This window comes from Loa loa (genome assembly GCF_000183805.2).
Source record: "Loa loa unplaced genomic scaffold supercont3.50, whole genome shotgun sequence".
NCBI classification, from domain to species: Eukaryota; Metazoa; Nematoda; class Chromadorea; order Rhabditida; family Onchocercidae; genus Loa; species Loa loa.
The window spans coordinates 218,109-241,191 of record NW_018108230.1 but is presented as its reverse complement, the minus strand read 5'-3'; the positions used below and the strand labels follow the sequence as shown (position 1 = coordinate 241,191).

Genomic DNA, 23,083 nt, shown 5'->3' with positions numbered 1-23,083 from the left:
ATTCTCATTTCCTAGGAGAATTCTCAATGTCATTAGTCAAACGGTCATTTTATTCATTTAACTTTGCTCTAATCTTCTTCCGAAGTACTCCTTGTACTGTTGTTTCTGCCTTCCAATGAAATCCAATTCTTAAATTTTCTGATTGTTAGAAGTAAATCAATAATAGAATTTCTTTAAAAAAGGGAATTTCAAAAATGAAACGAATCTTCTGGTTCATAATGCCAACGTTTTTTTTTTCATTATTAAGCTATTTGAAACGATTGAAAAATTTTCTTAACTTTGAAGGTTATATTCTTTTCGGAATCATTCCAGTCGACCACCGCATTTCTCCATATTTCCACGTAACTCTTCACGTAAGAAAATAGGTGGTTGTTCCTCTGTAGACTAAATAAATTGTTCCTCACTTAACCGAAATCAGCAACTGTAATATCTGTGGTATCAATAGAGTTAACATTTTCAAATGTAACTGAAGTTGGTTAAGTGAAGTTCAAATGTAACTTGAAATATTGTTGTTGCCATTCAAGTGCACTGAACAGTTCGGATAACATGATGGCAGAGGACATGGTGGCGCAGTTGGAGAGAAAATTATCTAAGGGTTCATTTCGTAAAGCATGATTATGACATTTGTAAGGTGATGTGGGATTCTCTATGATGCAGGATGTGTGCGAGAGGAAGAATTTGAAAAAGATTTCGAACAATTAAAAGGCTTCAAAGCAATATAAGCAAGAGAAACCGCAAGATTATAAATATCAGAAAAGCCTAAACCCTTTATTACTCACGCAGCTTCGATCGCTACACTCATGTCACAATTGTGGGATCGCCTGAGATCCTTCCAACACTTCGTCTCTTCATCTTCATGATCGGAATATTAACTGCAACATTCTTTGTATATTTCATAGTGCAATCTTAACCATTCAACTCTTCGATAAATAATCGATAACTGATACTTATTTTCATTTTGGGTGATGTTTCCCATCTTACAATATTTGGATTTTTCTATTTCTGGACACTTTTTTCTTTCATGTCATCTTCCGACGTTTCCTCCTTAATTTCATTTCTTTATATCTCTTTGACATCTTCCACCTTTCTAACTGTGTAACCAGATGCTAACTTCAGAAGTTAGCTTCCGATCACCTGTAAATCATTCACCGGCATAATGTTTCACTCGGATTTTTTTTATTTAAAATAGCAAGATTAAATAATATATAGTTGTTATATTAAAAAACTAAATATTAAGTTAATCTTGGAAGGAGATCCTCCATCAATACTCTAACAAAGCTATCATTCTCCATACCTTAGACTGCACTTCCATCGTTTCAAACGTTGATGGTAATCATAACATATGATGGATCACATTGTCAACGCTGTTACTCTTAATCTGCCTACGAGCAAATTAATACTTAAGTTTTTTAGCAATTAATATTTAAGTCGGACAAATAGTTAAAATGAATAAGTCAATTAAACCAGCAGCAAGTGGTGGTTAACCTTAGTTTCATTAAAAGAACAAGCAAATGGAAAGGAAGCGATGAAAGACAGAAATAAAGGTGAAATATTGGATGAAAGTGCAAGATTGTCTAGAAAATTTGCATAATCAAAGTTAACTAATTTACTTTTTTCTCTGGTTAAATAGTTAACCTTGACTTATTCATTGTCTCTGAGTCTGGAAATTTCATTCAATTATTTGAAGGCTTTCATTTCCTCCCAATAATTTCTTCCTATCTTCTTTGAATATGTTAACGTTTAAGCATTCTAACCTGATAGGAAATGATTGGTACATTTCCCATTGCTTTAATCGTCTCTTCCCTTATCATCTGATTTTTCTTCCATATTGTCTTCTCTCGACTTTTCGTCACCCTGTTTGTGCTGAGTAAACAGCGTTCCATTGGCTTTTGTACTTCCCTTCTTGCATGAGTCATCCCCGAAATATCAGCTATTTCAGAAACTTTTCTGCCATGGATTATATCGACCGGAAACGGATAACGAGTAAGAATATGCCTGATTTCTGATTTTGGCGCATTCAGTTATTAAGTATTGCATAATATCAAGAAAAAAAAATCAGAAGAGTAACCTAAAAGTGGTTTGTTCGCATTTTTATTTCATCTGTCACCAATATAAGGTAAAGATAAATAACAGTTCAGCCTGCTTACTATACATATAATCTATTTCTTTCCGGATTCTCTTCCTTCATCTTATTTAACTGATTAGCGTTTAGCTGAATATCCGAAATTTGAACTTTGTTGTCAGATTTTGCTTTCTTCCGTAAAGTAATTGCCGATATTTCAACGAACCTGTCGCAGGTTATGCTCACTATTATTCATTCTTTTATTTCTCGAACGGCATTGGATATATACTTATCAGGTTTCCAGTGTACCATTAAAATATATTTATCATTTATGATAAAGACTATTTGATTATAATTTTCATTTATCACTGCAAGATAGGCCTTTTAAATAACGAAGTAAAACTAGCAGTGATAATGTTTTTGGGAGAGGACTTACTATCCAATTTACCATATTTTTTTTGATTTTTTACAAGAACACGTAGCGCATAATCTTTCCTAAAAAGTTTTTTTTTCTTTACGAAAAAAATTCAAAGACTGTCTTTGGCAATTTGTTAATTGTCGCTAAATACTTATTAAATAATGATCTTCCATGGTACTTATCAGAGAGATCATCAGTGGGATGAAAACATCTAAAACAAATTCAAAAAACGAAAAATCCATAGAATTCACCGTGTTGTTTCAGGAAAACATAAGGGAAATAATTGCCAGCAAAAAAGGCCTAAAGTTGTTAATGAAGATTTACTCTATAAACAGTTCATTTTAATGATGTGAAGATATCCGAGTCTCAGGTACTCACTCTATGTAATAACCTCCTCACTGTAATATTTCTTCGTTGGCTGCTAAATTCGATAAACTTTATTACATCAATAGGAAAATACTTAGCTTCCTAAATTTGCATCCTTTATTTTTGCTGTCATCGACTGATATGAACATTTTTAACTTCCTAATTGACCGATGACAAAATAGCAAGATGTACATAAAGGGAGGTCGATATGAATATATCACAGTCGCGGGTACTTACTTCCTTACAAAAAAAAAAAAAAGAAAAGAAGAAAATTGAACCTTACTTAATTTAATGCTGCAAAAATGCAAAATGAGATCAAACACTAAGATATGAATTTTAAATCATTCCGAAAATTAGAATAAAACTTGTCTGTCTATGAATTTCTATAATGTAAATGTAAATCATTTCAAACTAGCTTAATTCTTAACTGAATAGCAACGTAGTTTTTAAAGATGTAGTTTGGTTTACTAATTAGCTTAATCCAATTATACCATATGAAGTTTCAGAAAATGCTAAGAGTTGCGAAATGGAGCATAGTTAAGGTTGAAAGCTGGAGGGAGCGTTTTAATGAAGATTTGTAGTTGTTGAATGGATTGCATAATGATAAAAGATTGTAATCAGTGTACTGATAGTCTGGAATAAACAACCAATATGAGGACGAACTATAAATCTTAGGAACAAGTAAATTACTCATTCCGTCAAATAAAGCGCTAATGAGATCAATTACCTACTACTATAAAATACCTAATTTTATAATTTAGCCTACTTTTTGGATCATTTGTAATTTATCGCTACAGTATCTCTTGTGTTACAATGTCCATTAAATCCTCTGATTCAGAATGGATTTGAAGTTTTTGTGGTTATCGAATATTAAATTTATCTTTGCCAATCTCCATTTTGCCTCCCTTTGAAAGCCTAACTAGAGTGCTACTACTTTTTATGGGAAAAGCCGGGATATGGAAGGAACGATTATCGATACACCAGATGGTATGTCAGTGCATCAAATTACGATACACCGTTTGGTTGGAACATTTGCTTGAATCTGTTGTCTAGAAAGATTTTCAAAGACTGTGAAGATTTTTTTTGGGATATCGATAACTGGACTAAGATTTCCATCAACATTTAAGAATGTCAGGTTAACTTCTGTATCTCATCTCATCTCTGTTCTCTTCTCTAGTTAATATACAAAGCAGTTATAGTTTCATATCCGGAAATAATCACAATAAGTTTTGCTGAATTCTGTTTGTAAAAAAAACGATTTAATCCAAAGAATTTCACATTCCTTGTAATGAATACCGACTTTTTTTTCTTCATAGGTTATAATGAGAGAAAACTGCATTTCTATAATATTTATACTACTAGTCTGACCAATTTATTTGTCAATTGTGTGATGACGGTTATGCGTACCGGATGCGGGAAACAAGTTGTTGATAAATAAGAGATGTGAAAGAAAAGGATTTTCACTACCGTTAAAGGAATAGTAACAGGCAACAAAACTTATCCTGTTTTTGAGAATACCAAAATATCCGAAACGAGGATCTTGAAATAGGATTGATTGTTATCGATCATCTACCTATTGGAGGCTTTTCTCCAATCTCTTCATCTCCCAACAGTGCGTCATATTTAACAAACCCCATATAAATAGTAATCTCTTCCTTAACTAGGCGATCTTGCGAGCTTTCCAAACTACTGTAAATTTAGCAAATGTTCCATACAACCCTTATTATTTCTTCACTACTCGGATTTTCCATCGCTTTTCATCGTACGCTTTCATCATTCTTATTTTTCTAACCACTCGGCTACTAATAAACAGTATGATTTGAATATATTCGAATTAAAACAGTATCTGAGAAATTTTCGATTGTTATAGAGTATCGAAAACTGGACTGTACAGAAAGTGACAAAAGAGCAGGTGACGCCCCAGGAAAAATTGGGTGTCATTTGGTTTTAAAAAATGAAGAATTTGAACCGGGTAGAAATGCTCCGGCAGGTTCCGGTTGCTACACGGTTAGTGTTTTTATTTTCCCCAAGAAATGAAATTCATTTTACACCTTTGCAAGCAATATCTCTGAAATTATTTTGCAACGAACAATGTTCTGAAGTGGAACTAATAATCAATTAATCAATTAACATAGTAATCAATTCAGTAACGGCCTAGAATAAAAGTTTTTCTAGAAAAATTGCCTGAAATCCTTTTGCAAATTCAAATAATCTGTTCCGGTTTTTATATTTTTCACTCACTAGTGAATTTCTTTCTCACTTCGACAAAATTTTCCATTAATTTTATCTAATTGAAGCATAATCAATAATGAACTATTTCCAGAGTATTACTATTTTTGATCACAGATGACTTTTTTTTAAAAGGTTTATTTTTTGAAAAGAAATATTTCAATAGAAATCAAAGATGCTATATTACAGTAGTAATTTACAGTATTAGTTGATGATTAACACACCTTCAGCATATGTTACTGAGAGAATGTCCCATTTGTTACATTTTTTCCTATTAACAAATGGAGATTTCGATGTCATGAGAGAGCTTGTGATGATATGAAGAATTTAGAACTTTGTTTTCTTTAATACAATTTTGAAATGGCTAACAAAATCAGTTCTGAAGAGGAAATGAATGCAATGATCCTTATTATTTCAAAATAGTCCCTCATTTATCCAACGAATTGTATGACCAAAAAGTTGTCTTAGCTCACAGGCAAAATTATTAGATAAAAATGATTTTAACGATAAGCAAAGAAGAAAGCTAATGTCAAAAAATGTTACTTCACCCAAAATGGTTCTGTAAGTTCATCTCCACAACTTCTAAATTTTTTGCATAAATTTGTTTTCTTACAGGAAGGTTCAGGTGAAGATACAAAAGTTTTTTGCGCTGTTGTTTGTCCAAATGCCCATTCGGTGTATCATTCAAAATCGTTGAGCGATAAAAATTGTTTCAAATTCATCACATACGGGGTAAATTTTTGCTTTTTCATTTAAAATATTAAATTCTGCATTCAAAGATGATCGGAAAATTATCTCTCAAGCATTTTCCCCAAACAAAAATCTAAGCTATACATTCTTGATATGGCACATTACTTATGTCTTAAACGTTCTTCCCATCCATTCATTATATGACATTTTACAAAAACATATTTGATTATAGCTAATCCAAAAAGATGGCGATTGGTATTTATGGCGATCGGGAAAATGCCTTAATAGTCCGAAAGCATTCGAAATTGGATGTAAATTCGATGATCCCTTTGAAAACCAATTCCCTGATGACAATGTGATCTTTAAACATTTAGCTGCAAGAGTCCGAGCTTATTAAGCATATTCTGTTAAGAGTATAAAGTATAGAACTCTTGTGCTTTAGGTTTGTTTATTTAAATACTATTTAAATACTAAATAAAGTCAAATTTTGGCCCTTGACCTCATTTGGATATCACAACTTCACAGTTATGTTCCAGTCTACAGGAAAAATTTTTGTCTCGTGGAAATTTGAAGGCGCCAAAGTTATGATTAATTATTTAAGCATGTTGTTAAAATTAGATATACAAACAAAACCCTCATGAAATTCATACAAGATTGTAGAACTTTTCTGAAAATATTTTTAGGAACAGGAATATGCTAATAATTTTTCCATTTACTCCGTTGCCATAATAATTTTTCGTTTTGAGTTTCATTTTCCTGAATCTGGTCAAATTCCAGAATATCTGAGAACTACGCTGTTCCTAAAAAGCTATTTTATTGGAACTTGGCTACGGAGTACTTTGTTAAAGCAGTTGAAACATTGCTCTGCTTCTGAAAAAGATCAACTTTTACTCTAAATTAGAAATGAAGATTATTCAGATCTGAAAAATAAATCATAAACATGATATTTTCAAATCAATCAACCACCTCTATCAGAAATCTCCTCGTTCGCCGTACAGTGAACCCATACCACTAAATTATTAGGTTTATACAATATCAGCGCATTACAAATCAACATGATTAGACCTGAACACATCTCTACTAATCACTGGATAGCAATTACAAGTTTCCGTTAGTTTTGTTGTGCCATGGAAACCTTCAATTCAGGAATGAATGAAATATTCGAGAAGCTTTTCTACTTCTTGATATTGCATTTTTTGGAAATATTTTTCAATGGAAATTAAAAAGTTATAATAGTAACTCACCAACTATTTACCACAAAAGTTTGTGGTTTTTTCGCCATCCGCCCACTCAAATCATTACTCGATTAATGCATACAATTGATGTCACGATTTGGTCGAGAAATGACCCATTGTTGTGCAATACAAAAGATGACACTTCAGAAAGACAATTTTTTAAAATCAATCAGCTCACACTAAGTTATCGATCTGTTACATCTTACCAATTTACCAAACAACCGTTGAATGAATGACGGCAGTTTCCATGTGGTTGTAAAGTAGTGGTTCCCAACCGGTGGTCCACGGATCACTGCTGATCTTCGAGCATTAAAATTTGGATCGCGTAGACTATTAAGAATTATATTTCTTCTATTTTATATTATAATGTTACTCTAAGTTTAATTTATACGCTAAATGTTTAAAGCATGTTTTCAAATTAGCAGAATTTATTATTCTTGAATCTGATGGTCCATGCTGCAAATGAAATAATGAAAGTGGTCCCTGGTCAGGAAAAGGTTGGGGATCATCATTGTAACGGGACAAGGTTCGAGAATTACTTTCAGTTGGTCACTGCAAGTCTGCGCTCTCCATCTGATCACCGTCTCTCATACCCCTTGTAAACATCATTCCCTTAAATGTAACACAAACGGTAATGATCAATTACTAGAAGAGAAAAAAGTTTAAAGCAGTAAATAAATGTTAAAATCATATACAATATTGTCATATCTGTTCAAGAATGTTTGCTAATGTGAAAGAATAAATTTCAATAGCGCATTACAGGAGTGAAAGTAAAAAGGTTTGACTTTAGATAATACCTTGACCGCACGCAGCCAACATCAAAGAAGTGGACGAAGTAAGACGATCAATGCTTCGAAACTGCGCTGAACCTTTTCTACGAAATATCCTAATTAATTAAGTTTTACTCTGAAAAAAATTTGATTTCTTTGTTCTTTTTTTTTGGGGTGCTCATGAACTAAATTAACTGACATAACTCCAGTTGAAACTTTAAAAGCATTGTTGTGGATTTGAATTAACTGTTTGAATTGGATGGCCGAGCTGAGTTGGCCAAATTGAAAATTCACTTTTTACTTAGTAAATTCAACCAAACGCTAGAAAAATATTCTTCTTCACTCATTCAGCTACAATATATTCTCTTCGAATCGTTATTTACCAATTCTTAAAAGTTTTAGATATAAAACAACACGTGATTCCTATAAGGTTTCATTTTTTTAGAAAAATTTGATTTTTGTTCGATCACCAACTGGAAGCCAAACGTTACACATATGAATGATAGATTACGTTTTCTTACGTTTTCTTGATGAAATTCCTCAACTATCAAGTAATAGAAACCGGTTTTTTTTTCTTCTTTGTTTGCAGGGATCAAAACGCAAAGGCAATAAACATTTTGTTAACCAAATGAAAATATAAAATCTAATGATAATTACAAAAGCTATGTCCTTATAATGAGCGATAAACAAAAAACCTGTGGAGGAGCGCAGAATGGTCATTTAAGACAATGAGATTTTATCAGAAGAATAAAAATGACATGCCAACGAAAGGTGTAAAACGTTAACATCTTCACATTTCTTTTTGCGCTTCTGTTAATAGTACCTCATTCATCAGAACGATCGCTGATCGCCAATTACCAACAATCTTTCTCATGTCCTTCATCAACACACTATCTCTTTCGACCTCTTCCATTGCTTGATCTCTAATAAAATTCACGAATTCATGGAAAAGTAGTTTTTCATTTCTGTTTCGTAACAGTCCGCCCTCGATACGCCCTCCTTAAAATTCATGCCAATTCCAGGTGATCGTGTACTGTGTCCAACAATATGATGGAAATTACCGCTGCTTGTTCTTTTTTCATTGTATTTTTCTTTTCCTCAAAAATTCTGAAATTCTGAAAAAAAAATTTACGTCCACTACCTTTTTTTCTCTTAAGTCTGTCTTAACAAGAAGAAAATTAGCTGATCTGTTATTAAGAAATGGACGAAAGTTTTATCTGATATCATTGAAATATGTGCCACTGTTACATATTTAATACATTATTAGATCTATTCACATTAGAGAAACTGCAATAGTACTTACTAATCATATATTTATAGATGTTGTTCAGGTTTTGTTCCTCATCCCTTATTATTATGTTTCATTGTTTCGTAAACGAAACTCTCGTCTTCGCTGAGATATGGCCGGATCCGGTTGATGATGGCCGAGAAAATTATCCGAAACCAACCACCTGGGCAAACAAACATTACGGACAATGGTGTCGCAATCGAACTGTAAGCAGGTAACAATTTTTCTTCTTTTAATTTGTAAGAAAATATGAACACGGGAGTGAACCACTTTTTTTTGATTCTTTATCATAATCTTAGCTAATCGTCCAACAATAACTTTAATTATCTGTCTGGAAAGTTACCTTCTTTTATTATACATAAAGGGTGTAAAACTCTTAGAATATTCAAGTTAATGAATTAATTTTCAAGTTAGTTGAGCTTGCCAGACACGCTAATTTTTGATGAAGTTAAAACTTTTTCAACAAGCATCCTTCCAAAAATCATGCAAATTTCCTCATGTTCGTCAACTCCATGCAGAAAAGGGAATTTCAAACTGAAAGGGAAACATACGTAAGATTTAATTTCAGGTCAATTCAATGCCCGATGGGCTCAGTGTTCCATTATTATTCCTGTTGCGGTGATACGGGCACCGAATGTTGCTTCCGATTACAACCTACCGTTATTGCTTATTCACTTTCTGTAGTATTTCTTGTTGTTGTTTCTTTAGCATTTTACTTTTTGCTAAAATTGAATTTGATTTGTCCAACAGAAAATGACATAGATAATAATGAAGAATAAGGTAATTAAATCAGTCCATTAAATCAGTGCAGTCCTATCTAGTAAATCATCTTATCCAAATTTGAACTAATATTTACTCTTTCTTTGGCACTCGAAATGATTTGGGTTAAAAAATTATTGCTCATAATGTGGTTATATGCATGAATTTGTTGCAAGTCTTCAACAACAATCACGCAAGTAAACCACTTTCAGCAAATTTCCTTCCTATATATCATCCGATTTGGTATAATTTAACAGTTTAGTAGAATTGCACCATCTTTGTGAGATAATTTTACTAACACTTGAAATATCTAAATGCAGTCGTATCCATCATTACAAGATGCTTTCCTTACTTTTGAAATGAGGTTAGTTCTGATACAAAGAGGCTTCGCAAGTAATTAGGAAATTAATATTTGATAATTTTCATTCATATTAATTGTGTCATTGCATCAGCAAAAAGTAGCACTACTTTATGTCACTGGAGAAAAAGCAAGAACAAAATTTGGTAGAAATTAACTTGATGGAAAAATTAATTGCAAGCGGACAAATTAATCAAGCAGCGAGGTCATCATCGGCTCAGTTAATCAATGACATCTAATTTTTTAAATTGTATGAAAGAAAGATTTGTGTATATTCAAATATAAGTCAAAATATTGATTTCATCATTCTGGACATGTGCAATAAAAAAAAAAGGTGAATATCCTACTGATGATTAGATAGCAAATAGAAGAGCAGACGTTGATGATGAAAGAATAGAAAGATGAGAAGGATGATGAAATAAAGAGATTTCAATGACTCTCTGAATCTTTCTTTTCCATAAAATTTTTTCTACAAAAACTATATCGAGGAGTTGACATATCCTGATGAGGCATAACCATTTCAGCCAAATAAAAACGATAAAATGATATGACAACAATTAATTTGTAAGAGTGTCGTCACACATAAAATTAATCTCCCTTAATTTAATATCCATTGAAATGAAATGAATGCGTGAGCACTCTTCAGCGTTCAGACTGCCCAAAACTCAATTTCCATTTTTCAAATCAATTCTCTAAATGTGTCTCTCTCCAACTCTTCCTCTTTTATGCATTCTATATTTCAGGACGTTTTCTATCGCATTTGTTTAAATGGTATCATATTCTCATCCATGCCAATATATCTGTAGCTTGCGCTTCTGTCCGGAAATTTGATCGATCCTGAAATATTATTACTTACACCATGAAATATGCTTTTCTTCATTACCCACAAATTTTTGCTGTATAGGAGAACTCTTACTTCTTCCCTTGCTTGTACTAAAAGAAAATCGTTCAAAAGGATTGCCGTTCACCAATCAGCAATTGTGATATGATCTTTGATGTCATCTGTTTCACGTATCAGCCTCCTTATATCTTCCTACATTGATAATGTTCATAGCAGTTTATTTTTCCAAAATAAAGTACTCATCTCTACAACTTCTATAGTTGTCAAGCACGCTGAAATCTTTGATGCTGTTGAACTTTTATTTCAAAGTAGCTGGGTAAGTTTACCGCAGCAAATTTTACCATAACAAATATGATTCTGCTACTACCCTCTATCATCGTTCTCCCTCAAGACTGGACTTATGATCTTATGGATCAGTTTAATGCTGCCATGAAAAAGAATTACAGTTTTCTGGAATTTGGAAAGTGAAACATTTCGAACAGATCCATTATTACAAATATATTATAGAATAAAGTTGTCCTGATGTGCCAATATTTGATTAAGAATGAAGCGGAATTGGTACCGAAAAGTTGTATCCCTCAATTTCCACTGGATCCAACCTCATTCTTAACGATCTGCACAGGAGTCAGAAATTTTTCAATCTTGTTTCACTAACATCCACAACTATTCCTGCAATTTTAAACTATAAAATTTCAAAGTCAAAGCTCATTCAAAATTGCCAAAGGTAGATAAATAAACTCCAAATAATACCAAAGTCAGTCGTTAATTAAGCGGGAATGATGTTAGAAGGAATGAGTGCATTTCGAGATTATTTCGAACATTGAGAAATTAATATTTCAAAATTTTTAAGAGCAGCTGCTGAGAACAAAAATTTTAAAAAAATGAATCAAATAATTCCGGCAATGTGTTCTACAAAGATTAATGATAGTTTACTTATCCTACACACAGTTGAACTACAATAAACCCAAGAGGCAAAGAGGAAGTTGAGATCAAATTGATACAAAAAAGGTGTTTCAATCTATCAAGGTCATACTCCTTATAAATATTCCCACTGGTTCAATGGGCTAATACTTTTTTGTTTTCTGCTAATACATTGTTGATGCATTCATTAATTGTCGTTTATGTGTTACTATTACTTATTATTATTTTTACATGTTACTATCGTATCAGTTCAAATTATCGCTACACTTCACTAATACGCATCATTTTTTTATTCTCTGCATGTTTCGAATGAAAAAGTGTTTCATGTATATTAGTTAAAAAAGGACTTCATCAGGGAGGTCATTTCATCTAACCCACAAATATAACCACTTGCTACGTAATTATACCGTCACAGCGATCACATATACTGTGATAATGATGTCTGTTTAACTTTGTTAAAACACATGACTCATCCTGTTCATCTGCCGTTCATTTATCAGTAAAAAAACATACACGCGTCCTTATCTGACTTAGAGTCCCCCTAAGATGCACTTTTATTTGCACATTTTATCCAGCTTATAATCCTTCCCTTTGCTTCCCTTTTCAGCTTCAAAATTAGTCAAGCCTTTCCTAGTCCAACACTTTGGCAGATCCGTCAACTGTTTCATAGGGGCTGCGTGAAAATGAAACGAAATGGAGTTTTTTGTTAGTTTACAGTTGATTGGGATAAATTATTGTGATTCCATGCTTAATAATGGATCTGCCATACTGTGTCGATGTCCATGGACAAATTAGCGGACTGAATTGGTCATCCGAAGTAATACGGTTGGGCTAGTCTACCTCAGAGAGGCATTTTGATGAACGCTTTCTAGAAGGGGATAATAGCTGATTAATTGGTTAACTGTCTTTATTCAGCAACTAGCAAAACAGTGCAACTGTACGCTTACACATTTGTTTATTATAATGTCGTTAATGTTTTGGTAAAATGTGAAGATTAGTGCATTTAGGGCATTGTACTGTCTATTTTTTTAAATGGATCTGAATCATGGGTCATCTACTGCTACAGCCTGCGACTGCTCGAATGTTACCATCAACGCCGCTTCCGTACAATCCTAAACATCCACTTGACTGATTACGCATTTAATGTTGGACAGGCAGCGGTCAGCAATATTGAATCTATGCTACTAAGGCGTATCTCCGTTCGGCTGGACACGTTTCCAGGATGGAGGATCACCACTGTGCTCTGTGGTGAGCTCTCCACCGGCCACCGCAAAAGATAAACCTCAAACAGGAGGTACAAGGATTCTCTGAAACAATACATCAGCCTTAGCCATGTTGACTAATAGTGGTCCACTCTGACCTAGAATTGGAAGACATGGAGACACACACCCATAACGCTGCTGTTTCCTTTAAGAACGCACGTAGAATCAGTCTCAAGTAGAAAAGACAATGCAGAACTGTACCTGGTCAGTAAACGCAGAACTGCGCCTTGCCAGTACCGCCGAAGGAAATTCCGCTATGCATTTTACAACCGGCCTTGCTTTCTCAGCCATCAGCGTGTTTGCAACAATCGTAAATAAAGCCCTTTTCAAATCTTCGTTCGCGAAACCAATAAAAATAATAGTGCTGTAGTTATTTTGTAGATTGAGTGGATGATAATATTACCAGGTTTTAGGTGGAGTGTTTATTGATCGATTGTTAGCTCTTCGAAAAAAATTGCAGAAATAACAAACCATAATCCAGGGTAGTTAAAAGTTGTATTTCAAAACTGTTGTGTCACCTCATTCAGTAGCATCCGGACTATCGTTATGAAGTCAGTGGCATTTTACTCAGTTATCTGGAGAAGAGAGCAAAAATTTCAGCTCCTTCCAAAAATACACACTGCATATTCCATAAATATATTCATACAATATTTCTGCGGTTTTATAGATTTTAACTAGAAATAATCTCATGCCAAATAGATGTCGTACGGAACTCGCTACCGTCATACAAATCAGATGTGGCAGTTATTGTTTCTTAGCGTCTTATTCATTTCTGGCATTTTGCCTGAAGTTATGGATATTAGTATAAACTTAGGAGCGACGTGGTGATTTCGAGTAGAAATATAATATTCTGGTGTCAACAAATTAAAATTAAACTTCGAAAATAGTGCAAAAAGTGGTTATCGCTTAGCGTTTTAGTCCAAATCTCATTCTGACAAAAAACCAAAAAGAATGTCATTGAATATTTCTTTTTCTTGTATGGATTTCATAAGAAATTGATCTTAAAGCAAACTCTGAGGAAAATGCTCTGTTGATGATCTTTCCAATTTTATTTCTCATTCAAATTTTACCGGTAAGAAATTGGGAAAAGAAGATATGAATTTTTCTAACGAATTTCAAATTTTATCGGTAAGAATGAACTGATTGGAAAAAGAAGTATCCTAAATATCCCAACTCTTTAGGAAAATCTGGAGGGTCCTGTTTTTGAATCTTCGAAGACTAGCTGCGATAGTGTGAGCAAAGTTTCTGCACGAGTAAATCCGGAATCACCTTTTTTTCAAATTTTTTGTAAATTAAAATTTAGTATATTATTGTTACTTTTGATTAGGACGATTTATTCTAGCATGTTCGATTAGAATGTGAAGATTAGGAAATAATTAAGGCTGGTTAGTAGTACTCGCTGTTTATCATTCTACTTCAAGGTCACGAATATGTTTGCATGTGGTTAGATCGGCGTGCATCTTCATCATTCCGGCTCCTTTTGACCGCATACGTTAATATGTTCCACTGAAATAGTCCTATCAAAATGATACATCATAATTGCGCGGGATATGTCCTTGGCCGAGAGAATGCATTCAAGCAAACAATATATTTATATCACTAAAAGAGGCCGTAATTGATGTAATGTATTGTTAAGGAGATAAGTAGTATTATTTCATAGCTGCTGGAAGGGTCGCTAACAACCCTTGTTAGCGAGATACTGTTGGACGACATCCTTGTCTTGAGTACATTTCGCCAAGTCTAGCTCTTATCTGCATTTTGTAATCGCTTTATATGATCTCAGAAATTTTAAATGAAATTTACAGCAATTAAGTGGAAAAACCTAGGAACTGGAATTACTAATAGCGTTATTATTCTCATCAGCAGCCCGCAAATCTAAGAATCGACATTAGTACATGAAAACTCCAGGTACGCCGGATTTTCGGGATAATGGGTCGTCACTTGATCTTGCTAAGAAAGGTTTTTCTATATTCATTTTTAGCCGATCTTGATCCTTCCACAGGAAACCTGAAGTGAAACAAAAACTCTATAGATATCACTGCAAACTTTATCTAGATTGAGACATTGCGTAATAGACCATTTATTAAGATATTAATCTATGTTACTGTATCGAGCTAGCAGCATACATTATGGATGCTGTTTGGTAAACTGGGAGCTTCAACAACAAAATGGTTCAGAGTTTATGTGGTTAAATTTTCTCAAACATATAATTCAAATTAAAGTTTTTTCGCCCAAATTACATATCGTTTTTTAACTTTTGTTTATTGAAATTGATGTTACATTAAACGTCTCATTTGTTTCGGAACTTGTAAAATTTAGTTCTTCGACTTAAACTTCCAGAAAAACTCAAGGAAAGCAGGAATGGAGAGGATCAATGTGGGAATGCATGTGGATATACGACGTTCAGATGGTCGAGTTCACAATGCTGTTATCAGTGAAGTTCGTAAGGGGACACAATCGGTGACTGTCGAGTGGTTTGAAAATGCAAGTATTTCTAATTGAAAATGCTTTTAAGTATGCTTTTTGGTTACTTGGTAAATTTCCTGAGGGTTTAATTCAATAACTTCCTTAGGGACTTAGTTTCATTGGTCGTTATCTTAATAATGTATTGTTCAACTGCTTAACACTTTATTTCTCTGTTTGCATTCATTTGAATCAGTTCATTTCAACTTTTTATTTCAACTTAATATATTTTACAAGTGGGACATATTTGATAACTGAGATGGCTCTGACAAATTCGATGTGTGTTTTGGTTTTCAGAAATCGAATTGACTGAATAAGATAGACTGGAATTAAATCACTCAAAAGGCATAATTTCATGTATAAACTCTCTGATTTTCTGCACCTGTGTGAATCCATTGAATAATAATTTTTTTACTGAATAATTATTTGTGAAATTGCCTTGGCGATTCAAGATATTACAAATTTGAGAATCTGAGGTTATGTTAGAATTAAACGATATTTCCAGGGTGAAACCAAAGGTAAAGAGATCGATTTGAAAACGTTGTTAGCAATCAATCCTACGCTGGCCGCTCCACCTCCTTCAACGTCTTCGTCAATGAATTTCGTTCCTTCTATCACTAACGACGAGAATCATTCAGCAGCAGTAGTAGCATCAGTAGAGCATCAACAAAGAACTCAGAATAATAATGAAAGTATGAGTAGACATATCGTTAGCCTACTTATTATATATATATATATATATATATACATGCCAATTTTCAAATGCAAATCATGACTCTTTTTTTTAATAGCCATTTGCATAATGGGCAGACAATGCTATATCTGGTTATTTATTTCATTTTAAATTCATGCGACTCTTTGAACAAGTGATTCCCAAGACTTTGTGATTTTTCTTGTTTTCTACTGAATAACGCAATTTACTTGAATTATCTTTTTTTTAGTAGAAATTAGACGTCAGAGCCAGAGATTGGCTACCTCACGAACCAATAATGTCGCTCCATTATACACAGCTGCAAATGGAAATGGTGCTGCATCGACCACACAGGTGAATGGACATAATCGTATAAGTCTGCTGCAAGCACCCACTAAACTTCCACCATCAAAGCAACAACGTTACACGCTTGACCCTTCATGTTTCGAAGTTGATGCTTTAACAGGTTAGGAGGTATTGGAGATTTCCAAAAAAGAATATATCATCCGTCTGTTAACCTCTTTAGAGAGTAATTTTCTGAAATGATCATGTCCGTGTGGAATGTGTTTTGAGGATATAAACATGGGAAAGTTGGTGCTATAATTCTTTGTTTTACTGGGATCTAAGTTATCAAACTCCATCCAAACCTCCGATAATCTTTATGATGCAATTAAATAAGCTTTACGTAAATTGAATTGTTATTAGTTTGTTTGGGACGGTAAAGTAAGCCTGAAATTTGTTAATGCTATTGTAACAAACTCTAACAGACTGAAATATGCTTACTTATAGAAAGAACTTGCAAGCACAGTTGGGTAAGTTGATGAAATTCTCTAAAAGAAGTCTTTCCCAAAACTGACAAATTCAATTAGTGGATATGTTTATATCCGTTTTTAGCAGCGGCGAACGAAACGGTGGATATCAATGTGCTAAAAGCTAGCCAACAACATCAGAATCAGAAGTCCTCTACAGTACAGGAAATTGAACGGCTTCAGAGGAACAGAGAAGAACGACGTGCGCAGCAGGTTAAATTTTATCTCTTAAGTCATCAGCAGTTTATGAGCAAGGATTTCCAGGAGAAAGCATGAGTTTCATTCTTGGAAAAAAGCGCTGAGGAACTGCTTGAACCAAGCAAGTAACTGTGTGATGAATTTTCAAAGAATAATGCTTTTGATGAATTTTTTAGTGCTGTTAATGAACTTTTGAAAGCACCTCTTCATTTGCTTAATCAAGTATGAATGAAGTTCTATCACCTAGATAGTTACAGCAAGAGGCAAGAAGGCAAAAGGAACAGCTGAAAAGCATTGATCCCGGTAATCCGAATTGGCAGTTTTTGACAATGATTCGTGATTATCAGTCCCAGATTGATTTCCGTCCATTGAAGATGTCTGATCAAGTAAAATAAATTGTTTTTAGCAGATCTGCTGAAGTATGTGGGAAATCAGAAATTTGGATAAAATACCAGTAAGAATGGGTAAATTGGGAAGCTAACTTCAATTAATTTAGAATTAGTCATTGCAGTTGGTAGGAATATATTTCAAAATTCCTGAGTTCCAGGTGACTGATCACCGAATTTGCGTTTGTGTTCGAAAGAGGCCTCTCAATAGAAAAGAAATCATGAAAAAAGAGATTGAGGTTTATATTCAAGCAAATATTTATAATACTCTTCTTGGTCACAGTTAATTTTGCATCCAAGTGTTTCACACGATTTTACCTGTTTGCAGGTAATAACGATTCCAAATAGGGACCATTTGATTGTTCATCAACCTCAAGTAAAAGTGGATTTGACGAAATATTTGGAAAATCAGAAATTTCGATTTGATTACACTTTTGACGAAAATACAAGTAATGAGATGGTTTACAAGTCAGTTTTCAATTTTAATACTGCTAAAAATTTTATTCTGTAGAGACGGGAGAAATCCGAACGGTCCAGTAATGGATTTCTTTATGTAGACAAAAATGCGATTGTTTTTAGATTCACCGCACAGCCGCTTGTAAAAACAATCTTCGAGCAAGGTTTTGCTACTTGCTTTGCATATGGCCAAACAGGGTCTGGTAAAACCCATACTATGGGTGGCGATTTCACAGGTAAAATGCAGGTAAACAAGAAATTTTCTCACAGATCATTGTAACAAGAAATTTTCTCACAGATCATTGTTCAAACGCTGTTATTCAAATTGTATTCTATTTCGTTTTTTATTAATCTTTTCCATATAAAAATTTTGTTCAGCTTGTCCATTTTCACAGTTTTCTAGTCTGAGGTATATATGTAACATTTGGTAGGGTTCTAAGTGCCATTTCGTAGTATTTGTAGTAAGTCATAGCAAATCATACGTGACCTATTTGATATTTAACTGAGCAGTCGTCTACTCAAGAGCGATGGGAAAAAATTTCCTTTTTTGAAGGATGAAATGGTGTTTGAAACTGCCAGACGAATGGTGTTTGTAAAAGTAGTACTGTTTTTCTAGTTGTTTAGTTTATTATGTATGGCTAAATGAACTCGTTGAATTTCAACTACGGCATTTAAAAGTCCGATCCAAATTCTTGCTGCTGTCGAAACTTTAAGGGGTAGTTTTGACTTTTTTAGGCTTTTTTTCTTTTTCCTAGCATAATACAGTGATTGGCAATTGCTCAGCTGAGAAAGTATCATTTAAGAGAGTAAAACCTATATAAATTATATATAGTATGCGTAATTATTACTTTGCTTGTAGTGAGTTTATGCATGGGAGACGGAAAGTAAAATAAAGGTAGCTATATTTCAATTTTCTTTAATTTGTAGGATTGTACTAAAGGCATATATGCCCTTACAACGAGTGATGTTTTCAAGCTGTTGCATAAAGATTATAAAAGACATAGCCTTCAAGTTTACTGCAGCTTTTTTGAGATATACGGTGGCAAGGTTAGTGTTGCAATTCGAAATTTTGTTGTTTTCAGGTGTGATTCATTGCTAAGTTAACCTTTTTAGAGGAATATTTATTGTTTCTACCCATTCTCTATTTGCGAACATAGAGTTATTACAGGTCTTTGATCTTATCGGAAATAAGGCCATGTTACGGGTGCTAGAAGACGGTAAAAAAGAGGTTCAGGTGGTTGGATTACAGGAAGTGCCGGTTAACGATGAAGACGATGTTGGTATTTCCTGTTTTTAACTTAGTATTTTGAGTTGAACTGATCAGCATTTGAGTTTGAGTCAAACTGATTCTTGCGCAACATACTGAATGCAGCAGTCGCTCAAAAGTCATTAGTTGCATTTGCCAGAACTGTGCGCAGTTGCATCGTATAACACATACTATTTTAATAAATATTCATGTTTTCTAGATTAAATTATTCATGTTTTCTAGATTAAATTTTTTTGTAAAAAAATGATGACGTTTCCGGCGATGCTTATTTGAGGTGCTAGAATTGATAAAAAAGGGAACAGTAATACGGACAGCGGGCACAACTTCTGCTAACGCCAACTCATCTCGATCGCATGCTGTGTTTCAAATTATTCTACGTAAAAAGTAAATTTTCTTTTTTAGAACTAGAAAGATTTTCTTTCTGCTAATTACCTTTTAATCCGGCTAGAATATTCATGTTTGGTAACACTGCATCAACAATCATTCGATAGCGGCAGGGATTTTAATTAATATTCCTTCACACTATATGTTGTAACAGTATTTTATCGTGGTCAGAAAATAGAAAAAAATAGTCAAGATAGAGCAAAGTTGGGGAGAAAAAAACCCATAACAGGAAACAGATATTCCATCATATAATATATAATTTTGACCACATTTTTATTTCAGGACAGAGAAAGGATTAGGACGTATTTGGGGAAAATTTTCTTTGATTGATTTAGCGGGCAATGAGCGAGGAGTGGATACGATAAATACAGATCGACAAACTCGCATGGAAAGTTCAGAAATCAACAAATCTCTTCTAGCTCTCAAGGAATGTATAAGGTAAGTAAAAATGCGTGAAATTTCTTTTTCACATTTAAAGCTTATTCAGGTTGCAATACTTGTCAAATTATCGTGGTGATATCTGAGAAACGAAAGAAGTGAATTTAACTGGCCACTAGAAAAAATAATGTGACCTACGTAATAGATAAAATAAATCCTGAACAAAGGAAGCTGAAGGTGAGAGCGTTTGGAATAGCGATTTTCGACATGCGCTAACATCTTATCAATGCTGAGAATTATATAAAGAGGCCGATCAATGTAAATTTTTAATTTTTCTAGCCTTATTACGTGATTTCTAACTCATTTTTAACTGCACTTTTTCTGCTGTAGAGCAATGGGTCGAAATTCAACGCATGTTCCATTTCGAGCTTCCAAATTAACACTTGTCCTTCGTGACAGTTTCATTGGTTCAAATGCAAGGACGTGTATGGTGAGGCCTTTAAAAATTATTTCTACGTTTTTACAGTTGTCAGAATTTTCATGAACTATACTTGGTGCTGGGAACGTTTCTGTATATTTCTAACAATCTTATTGTGTTATAGATAGCGATGATTAGCCCTGGCATGTCTTGTTGCGAACATACTTTGAATACGTTACGATATGCTGACAGGTATCATTCACTTTTCACTTTCTTTATCACCATTTATCATTTACTTGTTTCTTTTTCTTCAGAGTGAAAGAATTAGGTGCTGAAGATGGATCAAATACACCAATGGAAGATGAAGAGCTTATGTTAAATAATATTGATGAAGGCTATGATATCCTACAGTCAAGAAATGTATGTGGTTTGATTTAATTAGAAACCAATACCTTTCGACTCTCGTCATAGAACCTTCCGTGCGAGTTTGTCTATCTCTATCTTACTCACACCACACTCCCTGTTAAACCAATTAAGGAGCAATTTCCCCATACACTTCCTAAAATAAAAACGTGGTCAGAATTATGACCATAAAAATATAAATCGTGATGGAGTATCTGTTTCTTGGCTTATGTGGATATCTTAACCTTCCCAATTTCCCTCCACCTCTACGCTTTCTTTTGCCTTTCAACTGCAATAAAAACCATTTCAATAAAAACATTTCTTCTGCCTTCCATCTGCAATAAAAACCTTCCGTTGGGATATATGTAGCGTGAGAAAATGTTAATTAGAACTTTAGTACCTGTCATAGGATTATCAACGTAATGTTGCCGAAACAAAATATTCCAACGAAATTAAAAGAAAATGAAATGAATCATAGGAAGTAGTAGGGAGGATACACCTTTACTTCTAAAAGATAGATCAAAATACAAAAGCTTTTTTTTTTAAAACTTTTCTAACGCCTTGAACTTTGTATTTTTAACTGTTTATGTGATTTACTTTTCATGAAGATGCTAAGGTTTATTTAGTTTTCTCAACTGCGTTTATTTCAAGACGCTGGAAAGTTTGTTATATTTTTCTGTTAAAAGTTGGACATTTGGAGGAGAAGGAGCAATCTAAAAACTCCATCCGTGAAAAATAAGTTATGAAAAAATAAGCAGAAATGAATCCGTTTATTGAGTTTTCTAGGTACCACTCTATCAGTATTTCATTTTCCTCATGATTTGTAAATATGGAATCGTAGGGATTTAGGGTACTATTATTTTAAGAATATTATTTAGAAATAGAAATAGGTTTTAAGTTCTTTTCTCGTTATCAAAATTTTAGGAGCTAAACGATGAAAGATATCGATTGCAGAGAACATTGCAAAATATATCTCTAGCGGAAGAAAAGTCTTGTAACGAATTAACCACATTATATGAAGTAAGTCAAGTTCTTCATATTAAAAACTTGTTAATTGGTAGTTTCTTGTATGGCACCGATGTTGGTAGGGGCTTCTTTTTTTTACTTTTATCATTAATATTCAGGAGCACTGCAGCACTGCAACACGGTATCTTTTTTAGGATATGGAGAGAACAAAAGCGGAAATGGCATTGTTGTTGAAACGACCTAGTAAAGTGGATTATGATATTGATGCTTTTGCTACCGATTTGCAAAATTTTGCCCGTGAGCAGCGTGATAGATATATACGTTTATATGGTTAGCCGTATTTCTTTGCCGTCCTACCTTATTTTTCCTCTTAATTTCCTTACCTCAATAAAAAAAAGTGGCAATACTACTGTTGCTCAAGTTTTTGAAGTTACTTTTGTAAACACAGTCCGTGATGGATAAGGATGTTGAACCATGAATGATGCACTAAGTTGAAATGATGCGAAGTCTTCAACGCGGGAAAATTGTTTTTTGTTTTCATATATTCGTGGTTTAATGGAAGAATTATCACTTCAAGTTTTGAAACTTGTTAAAGTTCCAGTTAGTGAATCTACAGTTTTACTTTATATCACAAAAAAATAACGGAAATGAATTATAGAGTTATAATTTTAGATAATGCCAAATGTCTAGTGTCAGAACTTGGCAAAGAATCAGAGATTAGTAAAAAGCAAACAAATCATAAGCGACACTGAATCCGATGGATGTAATTTCTCGAAGTGAATAATTCGGCTATCATAAACTTACCGCTTATTGGTTTCTATATTCATTCCAGTAGTTATTGTGTTTGTTAAAATTTAAGAGAAATATCTTACAATATTTTTTATGCTTTATTTGTTCATGTAAAGACTTCGTATATTTCGTGTAAAATTTAAACTGTGATTATTTGTTTATTACTCTTTACATTTTTTTGTGAAATTTCTGCTCACAAGTTCATGCATTGTAATTTTTTCTTGTGTATCATGTTTATGCTTTGAATAGCTTTAGCTTGAATTTTCTTTAAAGCTTA

General features: G+C 33.5%; 3 protein-coding genes across 3 annotated transcripts; all 3 read left to right on the top strand.

The window, feature by feature from the left end:
- Positions 1 to 3,802: 3,802 nt before the first annotated feature.
- LOAG_17224 (hypothetical protein) lies at positions 3,803 to 6,162 on the top strand (the record flags this gene model as incomplete). The annotated part of the gene is made up of 4 exons (XM_020449886.1): positions 3,803 to 3,833; positions 4,717 to 4,853; positions 5,691 to 5,807; positions 5,998 to 6,162. The coding sequence occupies 4 exons, from the start codon at positions 3,803 to 3,805 to the stop codon at positions 6,160 to 6,162; spliced, it is 450 nt and encodes a 149-aa protein (XP_020306545.1).
- A 2,741-nt stretch (positions 6,163 to 8,903) lies between these two features.
- LOAG_17223 (hypothetical protein) lies at positions 8,904 to 9,864 on the top strand. The gene is made up of 2 exons (XM_020449885.1): positions 8,904 to 9,272; positions 9,627 to 9,864. The coding sequence occupies exons 1-2, from the start codon at positions 9,091 to 9,093 to the stop codon at positions 9,835 to 9,837; spliced, it is 393 nt and encodes a 130-aa protein (XP_020306544.1). The 5' UTR covers positions 8,904 to 9,090; the 3' UTR covers positions 9,838 to 9,864.
- A 5,666-nt stretch (positions 9,865 to 15,530) lies between these two features.
- Positions 15,531 to 22,849, top strand: LOAG_17222 (kinesin motor domain-containing protein). The gene is made up of 18 exons (XM_020449884.1): positions 15,531 to 15,683; positions 16,168 to 16,354; positions 16,604 to 16,819; positions 17,248 to 17,375; positions 17,618 to 17,746; positions 17,908 to 17,985; positions 18,075 to 18,214; positions 18,326 to 18,449; positions 19,130 to 19,249; positions 19,371 to 19,478; positions 19,744 to 19,853; positions 20,136 to 20,291; positions 20,622 to 20,721; positions 20,834 to 20,901; positions 20,964 to 21,069; positions 21,976 to 22,071; positions 22,212 to 22,347; positions 22,690 to 22,849. Exons 1-18 carry the CDS (start codon positions 15,561 to 15,563, stop codon positions 22,767 to 22,769), a joined length of 2,205 nt encoding a protein of 734 aa, XP_020306543.1. The 5' UTR covers positions 15,531 to 15,560; the 3' UTR covers positions 22,770 to 22,849.
- The last annotated feature ends 234 nt before the right edge of the window (positions 22,850 to 23,083 follow it).

Excerpts from the sequence above, each read along its gene's own strand:
- LOAG_17223 (XM_020449885.1), top strand. The coding sequence starts at position 9,091 with ATGTTGTTCAGGTTTTGTTCCTCATCCCTTATTATTATGTTTCATTGT. Across the intron at positions 9,273-9,626 it reads CGCAATCGAACTGTAAGCAG|GTCAATTCAATGCCCGATGG; the intron begins GTAACAATTTTT and ends ATTTAATTTCAG.
- LOAG_17222 (XM_020449884.1), top strand. The coding sequence starts at position 15,561 with ATGGAGAGGATCAATGTGGGAATGCATGTGGATATACGACGTTCAGAT. Across the intron at positions 15,684-16,167 it reads CTGTCGAGTGGTTTGAAAAT|GGTGAAACCAAAGGTAAAGA; the intron begins GCAAGTATTTCT and ends CGATATTTCCAG. Across the intron at positions 20,292-20,621 it reads GCTCTCAAGGAATGTATAAG|AGCAATGGGTCGAAATTCAA; the intron begins GTAAGTAAAAAT and ends TTTCTGCTGTAG.